Source organism: Neomonachus schauinslandi, chromosome 15 (genome assembly GCF_002201575.2).
Source record: "Neomonachus schauinslandi chromosome 15, ASM220157v2, whole genome shotgun sequence".
Classification (NCBI taxonomy): Eukaryota; Metazoa; Chordata; class Mammalia; order Carnivora; family Phocidae; genus Neomonachus; species Neomonachus schauinslandi.
In genome coordinates this window covers 28,221,782-28,237,002 of record NC_058417.1, presented here as the reverse complement: position 1 = coordinate 28,237,002, position 15,221 = coordinate 28,221,782, and the positions used below count along the sequence as shown (strand labels likewise).

At 49.8% G+C, this 15,221-nt stretch overlaps 1 protein-coding gene across 3 annotated transcripts in view; it reads left to right on the top strand.

Moving 5' to 3' along the window:
• The window catches only part of MSI2 (musashi RNA binding protein 2), a 382,163-nt gene that overhangs the window by 295,299 nt on the left and 71,643 nt on the right, over nt 1-15,221 (top strand). For all 3 annotated transcript variants that reach the window (XM_021704471.2, XM_021704472.2, XM_044921800.1), the window contains exon 8: nt 14,033-14,115. In XM_021704471.2, the coding sequence (XP_021560146.1) occupies nt 14,033-14,115 (83 nt within the window). The remainder of the gene's footprint in view (nt 1-14,032; nt 14,116-15,221) is intronic.

The window sequence follows — 15,221 nt, the reverse complement described above, 5'->3', positions numbered from 1 at the left end:
ATCTTTTAAAAAATTTTAAATAAAAAAAATAATAATAATTAGGCACTATACATTTTTCCTTTTTCCAGTGTTTCTTGACCCTATCTGGACATCCGAATCACCTGGGGAAATTCAAGAACAGACAGATGCTGGCGTACTAACCCAGACCTAACTCAGTTCTGAGGGTGGGGCCTGGGCATCAGTATTTTAAATTTTTTCCTAAGGGATTCTGACGTAGGAATCACAGTTGAGAATCATTGTTCCAGACCAGGGCCTCTTAAATTTCAATTTGCGTAAGTCACCTGGAGAATTTGTTAAAAATGCAAGTTTGGGTTTAGGAGGTCCAGGGTGGGGTCTGAGACTCTGCATTTCCAGCAAGTTCCCAGGTGGCGCCGATGCTGCTGGTTGGTGTGGGTCCCCCTGAGTAGCGGCCCCCCGCCCCTGCTTCTCCACCCCCTTCCTCCCTCTCCCCGCCCCAGGCCACTGTCTGGACAGCCCAGGAGCAGAGCAGAGTGAGCAGAAGCTTGCTCCCGGCAGAGCTGCCGCCCCAGCCAGGCTGTTTGGACTGCTGCTCTCAGCTTCGCAGAGAGATCTGGTCTCCAGATGTTAGGAACAGTTCCTTTAACAGCCACAAAAATAGGCCAGCCCCCACTCCACGGTGAATAAGCTCGCGTGTCTCCACAGAGCCACCGTGATGGGCAGCTCCCTACCCCAAACTCCCGCAGGCTTGCTGGCAGCATGGCCAGCTGGAGCCACAGAGATGCGGGCAGAGATGACCCCCCTGCAGGGCGAGGGAGGGGGCACGGAGGGGGTAGCGGGCACGGCAGGCATCGAGCCAGGGCTCTGTCAGTTGGAGCTATTCTGAAACCATACCTCATAATAAAAGTCATATAATTTGCGGCGGCGCTGAAAACCTGCTTCCAAGTAGTGGTTTTTTGATGGAGTTTTGGAACCTTCTCTGAGGCCAGTAACCATTCCCCGAGGACTTGTTGGAGGGGAGGCAGGTGGGCATCTTGAGGTGGCTGCTGGGGAGGCTGAAGCTTTTCTGAGGGGTTCTCTCTCCATACTGGGGTGAGTGGGGTGGGGGGCTGCTTCCGACCCTTCCTTTCGGGCCAGGTTTTGTTGTCTGTGTCCACCCCACCTTCCCCTTTTGTTTCCCTTTGTCTCGTCCTTCACGTTCCCTCTTCCGAGGATACAAGGGATGCGCCCTCCAAACAGAGGCCTTTGACTTTTTCCTCAGCAGCCAGGCTGCAGTCTGACTCTCGGAGTGGCAGGAGAGCTGCTGATGGTGTGTCGGTGGTAGGGGCGAGGGAGTAGTACATGATTTTTGTTTTGACCCAAAAGGATGCACAATGGGGTCTTTTCAAGGAGTAAGACTGGGAATTCACCACATGACTTGTTTCACCTCTGTCTGTCCTGAATCTTGTTCCCATTGTGATAGTTGGTAAAGCACCGTGGCCATCTCTCTGACACACATGTCAAATGAAGTTTAACAGGACACCGGGCTGGGAAGTATGTGTGCAGATAGAGGCTGGGATAGGAGAGAGGCCATGAAAAGTCTCTTTTGGTTGGTGGGCGAAGACCGCTAACCCCTCACGAGGGTTTTCAAGCAATCCTAGCTGTGAGGCAGATTTCTTCTTTCCGTCTCAAGGAAGATACTGAGGGTCAGGGTGGTTAACGAACCTGCTCAGAGTCACACAGCCAGTTATTGCTGGAGCCAGGATTTGAGCCCAGATCCACCTAAATCCAAGACCAAGCCCATTTCCACACACACACCCCCTCGGGGGGACACTGAGGTAGTTGAGACTTGCCTTACCTTCCAGGATGCTCACTGCATGCATGGGGCCAGAGGGTGTCAGAAAAGGTGACAGATTTTAAACCCACTCTCGGGGGGTTGGGGGGGTGGCTGGGAGGGCCAACCCAAATAATACCTCTGTGGGGAATAGCTTCTGGCTGGTGCCCCAACTCCCCTGAGCTCAGAACGCCCAGGGACCTAGAAGCCTTGAAGGACACGTTCTTACTGGCAGAGCTTGGCAGGGCTGCCTGAGGCTCTGGTTTGCAGAGCAGACGTGGAGGCAGTGCGTCCTCGTGCCCTTGCTCCAGCTGTGCACACGACCTCAGCCTCCTCCACCCCGCTGGGCACGCTCTGCCGCCCTGGCACCTTCTGCCGGGGTCCTGATCCGAGCCAGTTGTCTAGCGATTTAATTTGGTGAATTTACCACTGCGTCCCGGAGTTTATATTGGCACTTAACAGCGGTAATATGTGTCTCTCTCGCCAAGAACTGACTATTTTCCCAACCAAGATGGAACACCACGCACAAAAAAATAGGTTTGTGAACTAATCTGCTGTCCTGACAAGTGTCATTCACAGAATCACTGCGATGGAGCGCACTCAGAATGAAATGAGGTTGGGGTTGTCTGGCCTGGATCACAGGTGCATTTTCCTCCTCGGTTAACAAGAGTATGGGATGGGGACCCCCCCTTCCCTGCAGCCGCAGGCCCTTTCAGACCACGCAATCAGTATTCATGGCAGACTTCTCTCTTAGAAAAATGGTTTAGGGGGGCACCTGGGTGGCTCAGTCGGTTAAGCGTCCGACTCTTGATTTTGGCCCAGGTCATGGTCTCAGGGTCGTGAGATCGAGCCCCTCGTTGGGCTCCCCCACACTGAGCGAGGAGCCTGCTTAAGATTCTCTCTCTCCCTCTGCCCCCCCCCCCCCCCCCCCCCCCCCCCTGCCCTTCCCCCCCCCCCCCCAAAAAAAAAAAAAGAAAAATTGTTTAGGGATGATGGAGGAGTCTCTCTCCCTCCACCCCACCCCTCTCTCTGAATCTCTTTCTCTCCCTCCCTTTTTTTCCTCCCCTCCTTCTCTTTCCAGGGTGGTTTTTCACCCCATCACCACCCCATTGTAAAGTCCTCTCTACATGCATATAATTTCACAGACGGAAGGAGGTGCCTCCCCCATCAGTAAAATACACGCACACGCACCCACACCTCCCACCCCCTGAATATCTGTTTAGAATTCTAATGTAGAACCTAGTGGTTTACCAAATCCTTGTATGAAAGCAACTAACACCTCTGGGAAGGGAAGTAACATCAGTTGTTCACACTCTAGTATGAACTGGTCTCCATCCTTTCTTGAGCCCGGAAAAGAGAAGCTGCTTCTTTGCCCCTGATCTCGCCTTATCTTGGATGAGGACTGCCCGTGGGGCTGAGAGGTCCAGCTCTCCATGAAAGGGATATTAGAGGCTTCTTAAAACAGCTTTAGTTTCTCTCTTCATGTTAGAGGGAAGCCTAGAGATTCTCTTTCCTTTTGGAAAAGTTCTGGATTATTTTTAACCAAATGATTTCTACTCAGCTTATCCTGAACTGGGAAATATGGAGCAGAGTCAGACTTGGGTGTGCATCAGAAACTGCAGAGAGCTGGTTAAAATGCAGATCCCTGGGCCACGTCCACGGAGCCCATCTTGGGAAGCAGGAGAACCTGGGGATTGGGGAGGGCCCTGCCCTGCATTTCTAACATGCCCACCCCCATCAGAAAACTGCCACAGGACCACATCAAGAGATAAAATGAAGGAATGTGACCAGACACGCCAGACATCATGATATTAAAGCCGCGTCAATTAATTTCTCCCCCTGCACATTTCACTTTCACTCCCAACTCGGTTTACGGTCTGGAGGCCTCCATAAACGGTCCTGAAGTGACTGTGGCCATATGAAAAAATGACTTGTAACTAAAGCCTTCCTGAAATGCTTGCTGGTTCACGGTTGGCGTCCGACTTTTAGAAGGCTGACGCTCACATTTCAAGGTCAGGTGTTGGCTCCAGCATCCTTGGGCTGAAGAGGAAAGAAAAGTACCTTTCCAGTTGAGAAATTGGCTCCCCTCTGGCTAATGCCACCAACGTAGCTTAATATTAATTTAGGGAATTCAGTCTTGTGCAGTTCTGTGCACTGGATTGGAGACCTGATAGCGCCATTTCTGTTATCTGACCCCCCCCCCCCACACACACACACACACACCTGAGATCACCTCCCTCCCGGTCCCCAAGACTCCCCTCCCCCAGCCCACAAAGATGGCTGGAGAGGCGCAGGTGCGAGCCGGCTCTCCAAGTCCCTTTCCCCTCCTGATTAAGTGGTTTGTGGGAATACGGGAGGCCCGTGTCGATTCGCACCGATCTCTGCCTTGCCGGCGCGCCAGCCACTTGTAATCCCCCACAGCCCCAGCCAGGCTCTGCAAGGCAGAAAGAAATATGACCAGGCAAGTTGAGAAAATAAATTAAACTAAGTGTCAACTTTTCTTGTTTCTCTCCTCATTATTAAGAGATGGAATGGGGCTCGTTTATCAAGCAGGGGGAGAAATTAATTGACACGGCTTTAATATCATGATGTCTGGCGTGTCTGGTCACATTCCTTCATTTTTTGGAAAGGCATTTTATTATAGTTTACAGCAACCAGCTGCCGAACTACTGGTGTAAACGAGGAAGCAGGTGCATGAATGATGCACAATGGGAGGGCTACAGTGCCACCCTGAAGGGGACGTGGCAGGGAGGATAGGCCAGGTCAGATGGGGTCTCCCAATGAGGCAGCCTGTTGGCTCAAGTCAGGGAGGTAGAAGGGGACCGGGGGCGGGGGGGTGGGGGGGGCAGGGATGTCTGCAGGCCTCTCGAATTCATCACAGGCATGTTTGCCGGCCATAGGGGAGAGTGGTAACAAGGATCTGCCTCTGCTGGCCTCCTGGCCCGCAAGTCTTTGTTATGACCAGCCCTGAGGCTGCGTCCTGTGTCCAGCACAGGTCAGTACACCTGCCCTTGTTCTTTGTTCTTAACCCGTCTAGAGAAGTGAGCCCTCCCGGGCGGCTGACTCATGAGGGAGGCATTTTGCGGCACAAAGTCTCCAGCATCATGCCTGATAATCCAGCCCTGTTTCCGGCAGGTCTGTGGGTGGGGTTTGGAAACATTCAGGGAAGTCACTCACCCTGTGCCCATCCTACGTTAGACTGGCTTAGGAGAGAGCCTGGTTGTTTTTCTTTATAAGTCATCTTTGTTGTGTACTTCTGAAAAACCTCAGTTTTCCCTTCGCTGCCTTTATGTGGAAGGACACAGATGTCTCAGGCAGCGGGGGAGGCAAGCAGGCAACTGGAACGGATGAGCACATCTCTACCCCCCTGTCTCCTGGGCCGCCCCCTGCTGGGTTGTTAGGATGAGGTGCTGTTGCCCATTGGGTAGAGGTTCTTGCAGGGAAAGGTGACAGGGAGGGCTTGTAAGAGCCAGGTTGTAGGACAAATTTAGAATCCAAGAGATACCAGAGGCATCTTCATACGGAGGAAGTGGGCTGTGGTAGGAAGAACACAGGCTGCCACCCGGGCCTCAGTCCTTCATCTGTCAAGTGGGAATGTTCCGGCTCCACGGGAGGAGCTATGAGGACTGAGTTAGCAGCTGCTCAACAAATGTAGGCAAGCTTTCTCTTAAAATTATCGTTAGATTGGATTTCATGAATGTCCGGGTAACATGCAGTGAGTATCCCAAAGTGGTGGTTGGAAACATGTCACTTCTTTTGGAAAGACAGTTTGTTTTTTTCTTGGAACAGATCCATCTTCTGAGTTATATAGATATTTTTTAGGGCAAACCCAGGACTTATGAAGCCACCTCACCCTGCCGTGCATCTGTGCATACTGCTCATCTCTGCTCTTCTTGCCCGATGGACCCATGGGAGGCAGGGGCTCAGACCTTCTCCATCCCAGGTTCCAGGAAAGCCCTTCAAGGCAGACGAAATGGATTTGCCAAACCTGCTGTAGCCCACACGGGTGACCCAGACATGTTCTGAGTTGGGGATAGGGAGCAGCCCGAGATGACATGTCACCGACACACAGCTCAGTGGTGGTTGACTCATGGGGCATATGAAACACCATGCCTCCATGGCCCAGGCTCTTGCCCTCTTGAGCCCTAGGGCCACCAAATCCATCTCGAACACTTAGTGATCTGAGGAAGTCCCAGATGTCCTGCTCTGGCTTAGTAGCCACATGTCACCCTGGATGGGTCATTTAAAACGATGCCAAGCAGTTGAGCAAAATGATGATGGCAGAGCCTGCCCCACCTCTCATGGGGTTAACTTGGGGACCAGGTAGGATGATGTATAAGAAGCATTTTGAAACCAGAAAGGGCTCCCCACGCCCAAACCCAAGAGGTTTGTATTTATACTGAAAGCAGCCCACGGATACTACCACTTCCTCCGACACTGGGCTATTAGCGAGAGAGGGAGGTTGCGTGGGTTATAAATAGACTTGTGTACACATACCTTAAACTCCTCATGGGATTCTCTGAGTAAATTCGACAGTTATGGGGTGGGGGGAGGGTTTCTCCGTCATTTTTTCCCCCATTAACCAAGTGTGTTAACTCATGACTTGCAGTGATTTTCACTGAAGATGCATTAGGCACCACGCGATTGCCTATTAGTGTTCATTGGCCTATATGATAAGAGAAGAAAATTATTTTTGAGGTGAGGAGGTGGCCCTTCCCATTTTTCCCTCCCTGACCTAAAAAAGAATTCTTTAAAGTCAACTCTCGGATGTTCCTCAGTGCCTGTGTCTGCAGTAGGTCATTTTAATTTTGAGGTATCTTATTTTCAGATTTATATTCTCTTCTGTGTGTGTGTGTTTTATAGCTTTGTATTATTCAGATGAATATTCAGTTTTGTTCATTTGAATAAAAGAGGGAAAAAAGGTTTGACTGTTAAATGCTTATCTCTTAAATAGAGCTTACTTGTTAGTTTCCAATAATAGCTTCTTTCAGGAGAATGCTATAGAGTTTTCATTTTTAAATGCTCCCTGTCAACTCCTCTCCTGTTTATGTCCATTCTTAAACCCTTTCTGTTTGGGGTTTCATCTTCCCACCGCCTTCTTTGTGCCAGTTTTGCTGACTCCTGGAGGCCCCTCTGAATTGAGGGGTACAGTTAAGGTGGGGGCTTCGTGAGAGGCTAGGGAGGTGTCGTTTTGCTGATGACAGGTGGGAGGGTTTCTTTGGTGAACTAGCCTGTTGTCCCCAAATTTGGCCCCCCCCCTTCCAGTTGTCAGTCCCTAGGGTTCCTCTTCGTTCTGAATGGCAGCTTGAGTGACTTTAAATACCTACAGAGTTCTTTGGCTTCAGGGTGAGAGGCCTCCTTAGGATCAAGGGAGATGAGAGCCCGAGCAGGGGGTGATCACAGGGGCACCCCCAGGGGTCCCCGGTGGAGTGTGAGCCCTCGTAGACTCACCATGGTCGCAGCCCCTGCCTTGGCGGGGACCAGAGCAGGACACCTCCCCATCCCCACCCCCGCCCATGCATCCCTTAGGTTCTGCCTGCTTTTAAAGGCCCAGAGAGGTCATGGGACTCTCTAGGAGCACACAGCTCATTATTTGGTCCTTCCTTTTTTTTGAGTGAGGATAACCATGTGTTTCTTTTACCCGGCCATTACACCTCCGTTTGGTGGGCGTTCATGAGGCTCCGTTTCTGATTCTCTGCGGGGCTCTCCTTTGGGAAAATGGAAGGGAAATAATCAGTCCTTCTTGCCCCTTCTCAGGAAGAATCAGACTTCCTGAGTTTCAGGTAGAATCTGTATGTCCAGCAGGCCATTCAAAAGACTACAATGCCTGGAAAATATTGTGCTGAGTGAAATAAACCAGACACAAAAGGACAAATACTGTAGGATTCGACTTACATGAGGTGCCTAGAGGAGGCAAATTCCTAGAGACAGAAAGTAGAACTAGGTCACCGGGGGCTGAGGGAGGGAGGAATGGGGAGCTATGGCTTGCTGGGTGCAGAGTCTCAGCTCAAGATAGTAAAAAGAAGTTCTGGAAATGGATAGTGTGATCATTATACAACATCATGAATGTCCTTACTGTTGCTGAAGTGTACACTAAAAAAAAAAAAAAAAAAAAAATGGTTGCAATGGTAAATTTTATGTTATGTACATTTTACCCAATTAAAAAAAATTAATTTCAAAAAAGAGAAAGACTTTGATGCCAAAAAAAGATTTTTCCCACCCACCACCCTCTCCTTCCCAAATTTCTGACGCCGTTGTCTTGTCTTTCACTCCTCTGTTTAATTTACTTAGGGGTGGTTCTCCACTGAGTTACTCATTCATTGTAAATGATAATGCACCTCTGAGGGAAAAATGATTATATGTTAAGGAATAACATTTATTGATAATTGTTTCATGGTTTCTTTGCTTTCTCAAATGGAATACATAAATATTTTAGACACAATCAAGTTTGTTTTCTCTATTCGGGCCAAACAGACAGGGCTGTTGAAATGATGTAGATCTTTAAAATACTGCAGATGAGTCTTGACATCGCTGAATTGTTATGCATCCAAGGTACATAGGTTTGAAATCCAGGCTCTCTCCTTTGATCAGGAAAATCATTTTTTGTGATACTCCAATTTTGAGTCCTGTGAGGTTAGGGGAAGGGACCAGCAGGGAGAACATCAGAGTCAGAATTCAAAATGATGCGGCGAGTCCTGCCCCCACCCTTCCCGGTGCACAGTCTGCATTTGGATTCCTGTCTCCTAGCTCTGTCACACCTGCTCCCAGCTTGGAGCCGTGGCACCGAGTGAGAAACTGGGGCAGCGGGGTGTCCTGCATGATCCTGGGCCTGGAGTTCAGACGGTGATCTGCAGAGTAGACCGGGAAGGCGTGGGCTGCCCCAGGAAAGCAGCTTTCATGGTGGTCATCTCGACTCGTGACCCCCATGGTGACTTGACTTACCCTGGGCACTGTTCCAGGATCAAGGGCCTGTGCTCAGCAGCAAGCTGGCTCTCAGCCAGGCTGTCCTCTGGCTCGTGGAGCGGTGCCCTTGACTGGCACTGACTTCCTGTTATTTCCCGATGGCACGGTCGGGTTGGGTTCATTTGTCCACACTCTCCTGCCTTCTAACCAGAGCACACACTTGGCCTGGCTGGGGGAGGTCATGTGTGACCTGTACGTGGGGGAGCGGCTGAAACCCTGTAACCTTGCTATACTCGTTTCCCGGGGCTGCAGTTACAAATTACCAAAAACTGGGTGGGTGGCTTCAAACAACAGAAACTTGTGTTCTCACAGTTCTGGAGGCTGGACGTCCAAAAACAAGGTGTCCATAGGGCCACGCTCCCTCTGAAGGTTCTCAGGGACACTTCCCTTGCCACTTGTAGCTCTCCTGGTGGCTCAGGTGTTCCTCGGCTAGTAGGCTAGTGGCTGTGGCCCTCTCTGTCCTCTCCCCTCTCTGTCCTCTAGGTCTCAAATTTCCCCCTCCTTTCTCTCCTAAGAACACCTGTCATTGGATCCCGGCTGCCCTCATTCTTGAGATCCTTAACTTCATTACATTTGCAGAAATGCTTTTTTCCAAACAAGGTCACATTCATCTGGTTCAGGGGTTAGGATGGGGACTCAGCGTTTGGGGGCTACTGCTCAACTCATTACACTCATCCTAATTAGCAGTAAGGTTTCCCCTGAGTACCAACATGTCCAGGCTTGTTTAGGGATACATGTGTTAACTGGGTTTAGATACAGGCTAGAGAGGTGACCTTCAGAGACAAAGGAATCTCAGGGTGACGACCGGCAGGCTGGAGGGAAGGGCGGGGCGGGGTCTGTATGGCCCAGACGCTGTCCTTGAGTGGGAACCTCTGACTTGTGCCACTCAGGGAGCCAATTGCTTCAGAAACGGGACATTGTCTTGCTGATCTCTTGCGTTCTCCAGGATGCCTAGCAGGGTGGGAGCCTGTAAATGCAGAAGGAAGGGCCGAGTCAATCTTGAGCGGAGGCAGTGGTGCAGATGGATTAGCAAGATACTCAGACCCCACCAGCCACCAGCCACTCAGCCCTCTCTGTGTGTTAGGGGCTCTGTGCATCCTGGGGACCCGGAGTGAATGAGGCCCCAGCCCTTCCATTGTCCTTGAAGCCGGGCTAGCAGATTCCACCCCCCATCCTTGGCCGTGCTGCCCCTCCCTCCCCTGAGGACCTTTTGAAGGGCACTGTATCTTAATCCCTTCTTTTTTGGGGGGGGGGGGAAGGTTTTTTTTTATTATGTTAATCACTCACATCATTAGTTTTTGATGTAGTGTTCCATGATTCATTGTTTGCGTGTAACACCCAGTGCTCCACGCAATACGTGCCCTCTTTAATAACCATCACCAGGCTAACCCATTCCCCACCGCCCTCCCCTCTAGAACCCTCAGTTTGTTTCTCAGAGTCCATCGTCTCTTATGGTTTGTCTCCCCCTCCAATTTCCCCCCCTTCATTCTTCCCTTCCTGCTATCTTTTTTTTTTTTAACATATAATGTATTACTTGTTTTAGGGGTACAGGTCTGTGATTCAACTGTCTTACACAGTTCACAGCGCTCACCATAGCACATACCCTCCCCAGTGTCTATCACCCAGTCACCCCATCCCTCCCACCCCACCCCCCACTCCAGCAACCCTCAGTTTGTTTCCTGAGATTTAGAATTCCTCATATCAGTGAGGTCATATGATACATGTCTTTCTCTGATTGACTTATTTCGCTCAGCATAATACCCTCCAGTTCCATCCACGTTGTTGCAAATGGCAAGATTTCATTCCTTTTGATGGCTGCATAATATTCCATTATGAAGATTCACATCTTCTTTATCCATTCATCTGTTGATGAACATCTTGGCTCTTTCCATAGTTTGGCTATTATGGACATTGCTGCTGTAAACATCGGGGTGCATGTACCCCTTCGGATCCCTACATTTGTATCTTTGGGGTAAATACCCAGTAGTGCAATTGCTGGGTTGTAGGGTAGCTCTATTTTCAACTTTTTGAGGAACCTCCATACTGTTTTCCAGAGTGGCTGCACCAGCTTGCATTCCCACCAACAGTGTAGGAGGGTTCCCCTTTCTCCGCATCCCCGCCAACATCTGTCGTTTCCTGACTTGTTAATTTTAGCCATTCTGACTGGTGTGAGGTGGTATCTCATTGAGGTTTTGATTTGGATTTCCCTGATGCTGAGCGATGTTGAGCACTTTTTCATGTGTCTGTTGGCCATTTGGATGTCTTCTTTGGAAAAATGTCTGTTCATGTCTTCTGCCCATTTCTTGATTGGATCATTGATTCTTTGGGTGTTGAGTTTGATAAGTTCTTTATAAATTTTGGGTACTAGCCCTTTATCTGATATGTCATTTGCAAATGAAAATGAAAACACAACTGTTCAAAATCTTTGGGATGCAGCAAAGGCAGCCCTAAGAGGGAAGTATATAGCAATACAAGCCTTTCTCAAGAAACAAGAAAGGTCTCAAATACACAGCCTAACCCTACACCTAAAGGAGCTGGAGAAAGGACAGCCAATAAAACCTAAACCCAGCAGGAGAGGAGAAATAATAAAGATCAGAGCAGAAATCAATGAAATAGAAACCAAAAGAACAGTAGAACAGATCAACGAAACTAGGAGCTGGTTCTTTGAAAGAATTAATAAGATTGATAAACCCCTGGTCAGACTTATCAAAACGAAAAGAGAAATGACCCAAATAAATAAAATCATGAATGAAAGAGGAGAGATCACAACCAACACCAAAGAAATACAAACAATTATAAGAACATATGAGCAACTCTATGCCAGCAAATTAGATAACCTGGAAGAAATGGATGCATTCCTAGAGATGTATCAACTACCAAAACTGAACAGACCTATAACCACTAAGGAAATTGAAGCAGTCATCAAAACTCTCCCAACAAACAAAAGCCCAGGGCCAGATGGCTTCCCAGGGGAATTCTACCAAACATTTAAGGAAGAATTAATACCAATTCTTCTGAAACTGTTCCAAAAAATAGAAATGGAAGGAAAACTTCCAAAAACTCGTTTTATGAGGCCACCATTACCTTGATCCCAAAACCAGACAAAGACCCCATCTTAATCCCTTCTTGAGGGGCCCCTAGGATCTGGGCTCTAGGACGGTGGGCAGAAGGGAGGCGGTTAACCAAAGTGATCCCCTGTGTGCTGATGGGGTGCCTGCTTGGGTGAGAGGCTTACCTGATGGTTTTCACACTCCTTTGAAGAGGGCATAGGGAGCCAGCACGCCAAGGCCCAGAGAGAAACGTTGTGGAGACAGCCTCTGGGTGTGGCTCTCCTGTAGCTCTGCACATAGTCGATGGCCCCAAGGGCCAAAGAGGACGAGATGCCCAGACAGAGGGAACCTGGGGGATGGCGTTGTTGGGCCCCCTATTTGGTGTGTGGTAATAAAGCACATATCCTAATGAAGACCGTGGCTGCCATTTGTGTGCTGGTCCCAGCCCTCTGTTTTGCTGGAAATTGTTTGAGAGTAGCAAGTGGCCATTTCCATTCCTCTCCCTAGGAATGTTCTAGACCCTGCAGGAGCAATGATGGAGGAGCTCAGGGTATCAGCTGCCTGTTCTCTGATGCTCCTCAGAGACGGTGGTGGGAAAGCCAGAAGGGAGATACACAGAAGGGACTGGAGAGATTCTCTCTCCACCCTGGGTTTCCAGGACCCAAACTTGACACAGAAGCACGAAGAGGAAACACCTGTATTTTTTTTTTTTTTTACTTATTGACGGGAAAGGCTATCCTAATACAAAGTAGCCATTCTGATTTTCGTGTTCCTGTTGGGCCCAGGTTTGCGTGGGGCCAGGTTCATGTCTTTGGGGACAGTAGCATCTTGGTCAATTTGAGCTGCTATTACAAAGGACAGACTGGGAGCCTTATCAACAACAGGAATGTATTTCTCACCATTCTGGAGGCTGGAAGTCCAAGGTCAGGGTGCTGGTATGGTCGGGGTTTCGGTGAAGGCCCCCTTCCCATGTAGAATGGTTTCCATTGTGTCCTCACACAGCAGAAAGCAGAGAGAGAAAGCTCACTCTCTCTGTTGTCTTTCCTGAGGGCACTAATCCCATGCAAGAGGCCGCCACCCCCATGACCTACTCGCCTCCCCAAGGCCGCACCTCCTGACACCATCACATTGGGTTAGGATTTCAACATATGAATGGGGGTTGGAACACAACCTTTAGTTCATAGCAGGGAGCCTTGCAAATCCTGATTGGGGCTGCAACCTGAGGGGTGGTCAGTCTCACCACCGTAATCCACAGGTGCAAAGCTCGAGGCACAGAGTGGGGAAGGGGCTTCCCAGGATGCCACATAAGTTCATCGGTGCAGAGTCCGGTCTGCGGTCTCCCCATCGGGCTATCTGCACCTGCTGCATGTGTGTTCCCTCATGGTGTTCGTGCGGTCCTGTGAGCGGGTCTGTGTGTTAAAGCAGTGCTTACTGAGTGGGGTCACAGATGGGGCAGCGTCCTGGAACCCCGCCCCAGGCGGGAGGAGAAGAAAGCGAGGGGCGGGAGGGTAGTGAGAGCAACTCAGGATGCTGAGCAGCGGTTGCCTGCCACAATTCTTCAGTACAGCTTGTCTAGCAAAGCCGGTCTCCAGCCGAGTAAATACAGTGGATGGCTGACGGGCTGACAGCAGGCATCAAACAGTCTTAAACTGCCCCAGATCCGCAGCGCTTTGGAAGCAGCGGTAGAAAAAGGAAGCCTGCGTAGAACAGAGGCCTGAAACTTTTAATAGTTTCTTCCAGGCCTCAGGATGTCCTGATGAGGTATTAGAGGAAGTAATTCAGGAAGAAAAGGACAAATAACCGCCTCCGTCTGGAGGCCGACCCCGAGGGCTGGCCATTCCAGCGCGGAAAGGGCACGCGTGGCCCTGCGGTGATCCCCGCCGCCACTCAGGGTGGCCCACCCGCCTGCCTCTGCGCAGAGAGCCGCGGGGCTCTGACCCTTGTAAATAACAGACAAGTAAATTTCTTGTTTGCTTCGGGGCAGATGTAAGCCACACAGCGCCCACTGCATGTGGGTGAAATCATTAACTTTTCCTCACTGTCGGAAGGGTGCTCGGTACAAATTAGAAATCATTGCCTCAACCTGGAGGCCCTTCCCAGGGATCCGGCCCCCTACCTTCAGATCAGGAGCCTGTCACTGCTGCAGGACATCAAAGAAAAACATGTGGCCAGCCAGAACTGAACTCACCACCCCCTCTGTTTTTTGTTTTTTGTTTTTTTTGTTTTTTTGTTTTCCTTTTTCCTGTAGGGTTTGGCTTTGTCACGTTTGAGAATGAAGATGTTGTGGAGAAAGTCTGTGAGATTCATTTCCATGAAATCAATAATAAAATGGTAAGTTTGTAGGGGTCGCGCTGCGGTGCATGCAATACCCCCCCTCCCCTTGGTGTGCGCAGCTTTGTCTTACAGACTTCCAAAGCCCGCGTCAGCACGCGAGAGGCTGGGCAGGGTGGGCACCGGGACGAGACTCTAAGGGTTCGGTCCCATGGACAGCAAGTGTTGACAGACTCTCAGGGAAGGGCCGAGTCATAAACATTCTCAGCTTCGCAGGCCACGCAGCTGACGATCACGGCCTCTCAAAGCCGCGGCGGAAGCGTGCGCAGACAATCCCGTGCAAATACGGCTGTGGTTCCGTAAAGCTGTGTGGATGGACGCTGACACTGAAATCTCATGTAATTCTCATGTCGCAAAATATTTATTTATCTATTTATATTTTTACCATTTGAAACAAAAACCATTCTTGACTCTTGGGCTGTACATGTACATAAGCCAGCAGGGGAACCACATTTGGCCTGGGTGTTATAATTCGCTGACCTGCAGCTTAGGACATGAGTTTGCTGTTTGGTTTGGCTTTTTGAGGAACATCTCCTAGGTAGGAAGTTTACCACCCAAATTCATTCTGCATTTGGGCCCTGCTGGGTAATTAACATTCTCCCCTTCCGATCAACTAGCTGGTTTTACCCGCATGAGCACCCTCTTCCATCCCCCCATTTGGCTCTTGAAAGCTCCTTTTTCTGGGAAGACCCCCACAACAGGGAGGAGGTTGGATCATTGCAAGCTGGGGGAGCCAGGTAGGCTTCCCAGAGAAGTGGCCACCAGAGGGCGCCATACCATGAACACAGCGTGCACATTGGCTTGCTGGCGGTCTCCAACTCCTTCAAATTGAGTCGGTGGGGGAGAAACCCCTTCCTTGTTAGTTCCAGAAATATCGGAGCTCAGCAGGTGTTTCGGGAGCCATCAGCAGGCCCTTTGGGGCCAAAATATTTGGCCAGCAGAGCCTCCAGCCCCATGAGAAAGGGAGGGCAAATTTGTGTTTCAATTGTAGCTGTTAACTTTGGTATTTTCTCCCTTTAGTCAAAACATTCCCAGCTTCTGAAACATGCGTTCATATGTGCATTGTATATTGGTTTGATATGTGTTCACTGACTTTAAATTCAATA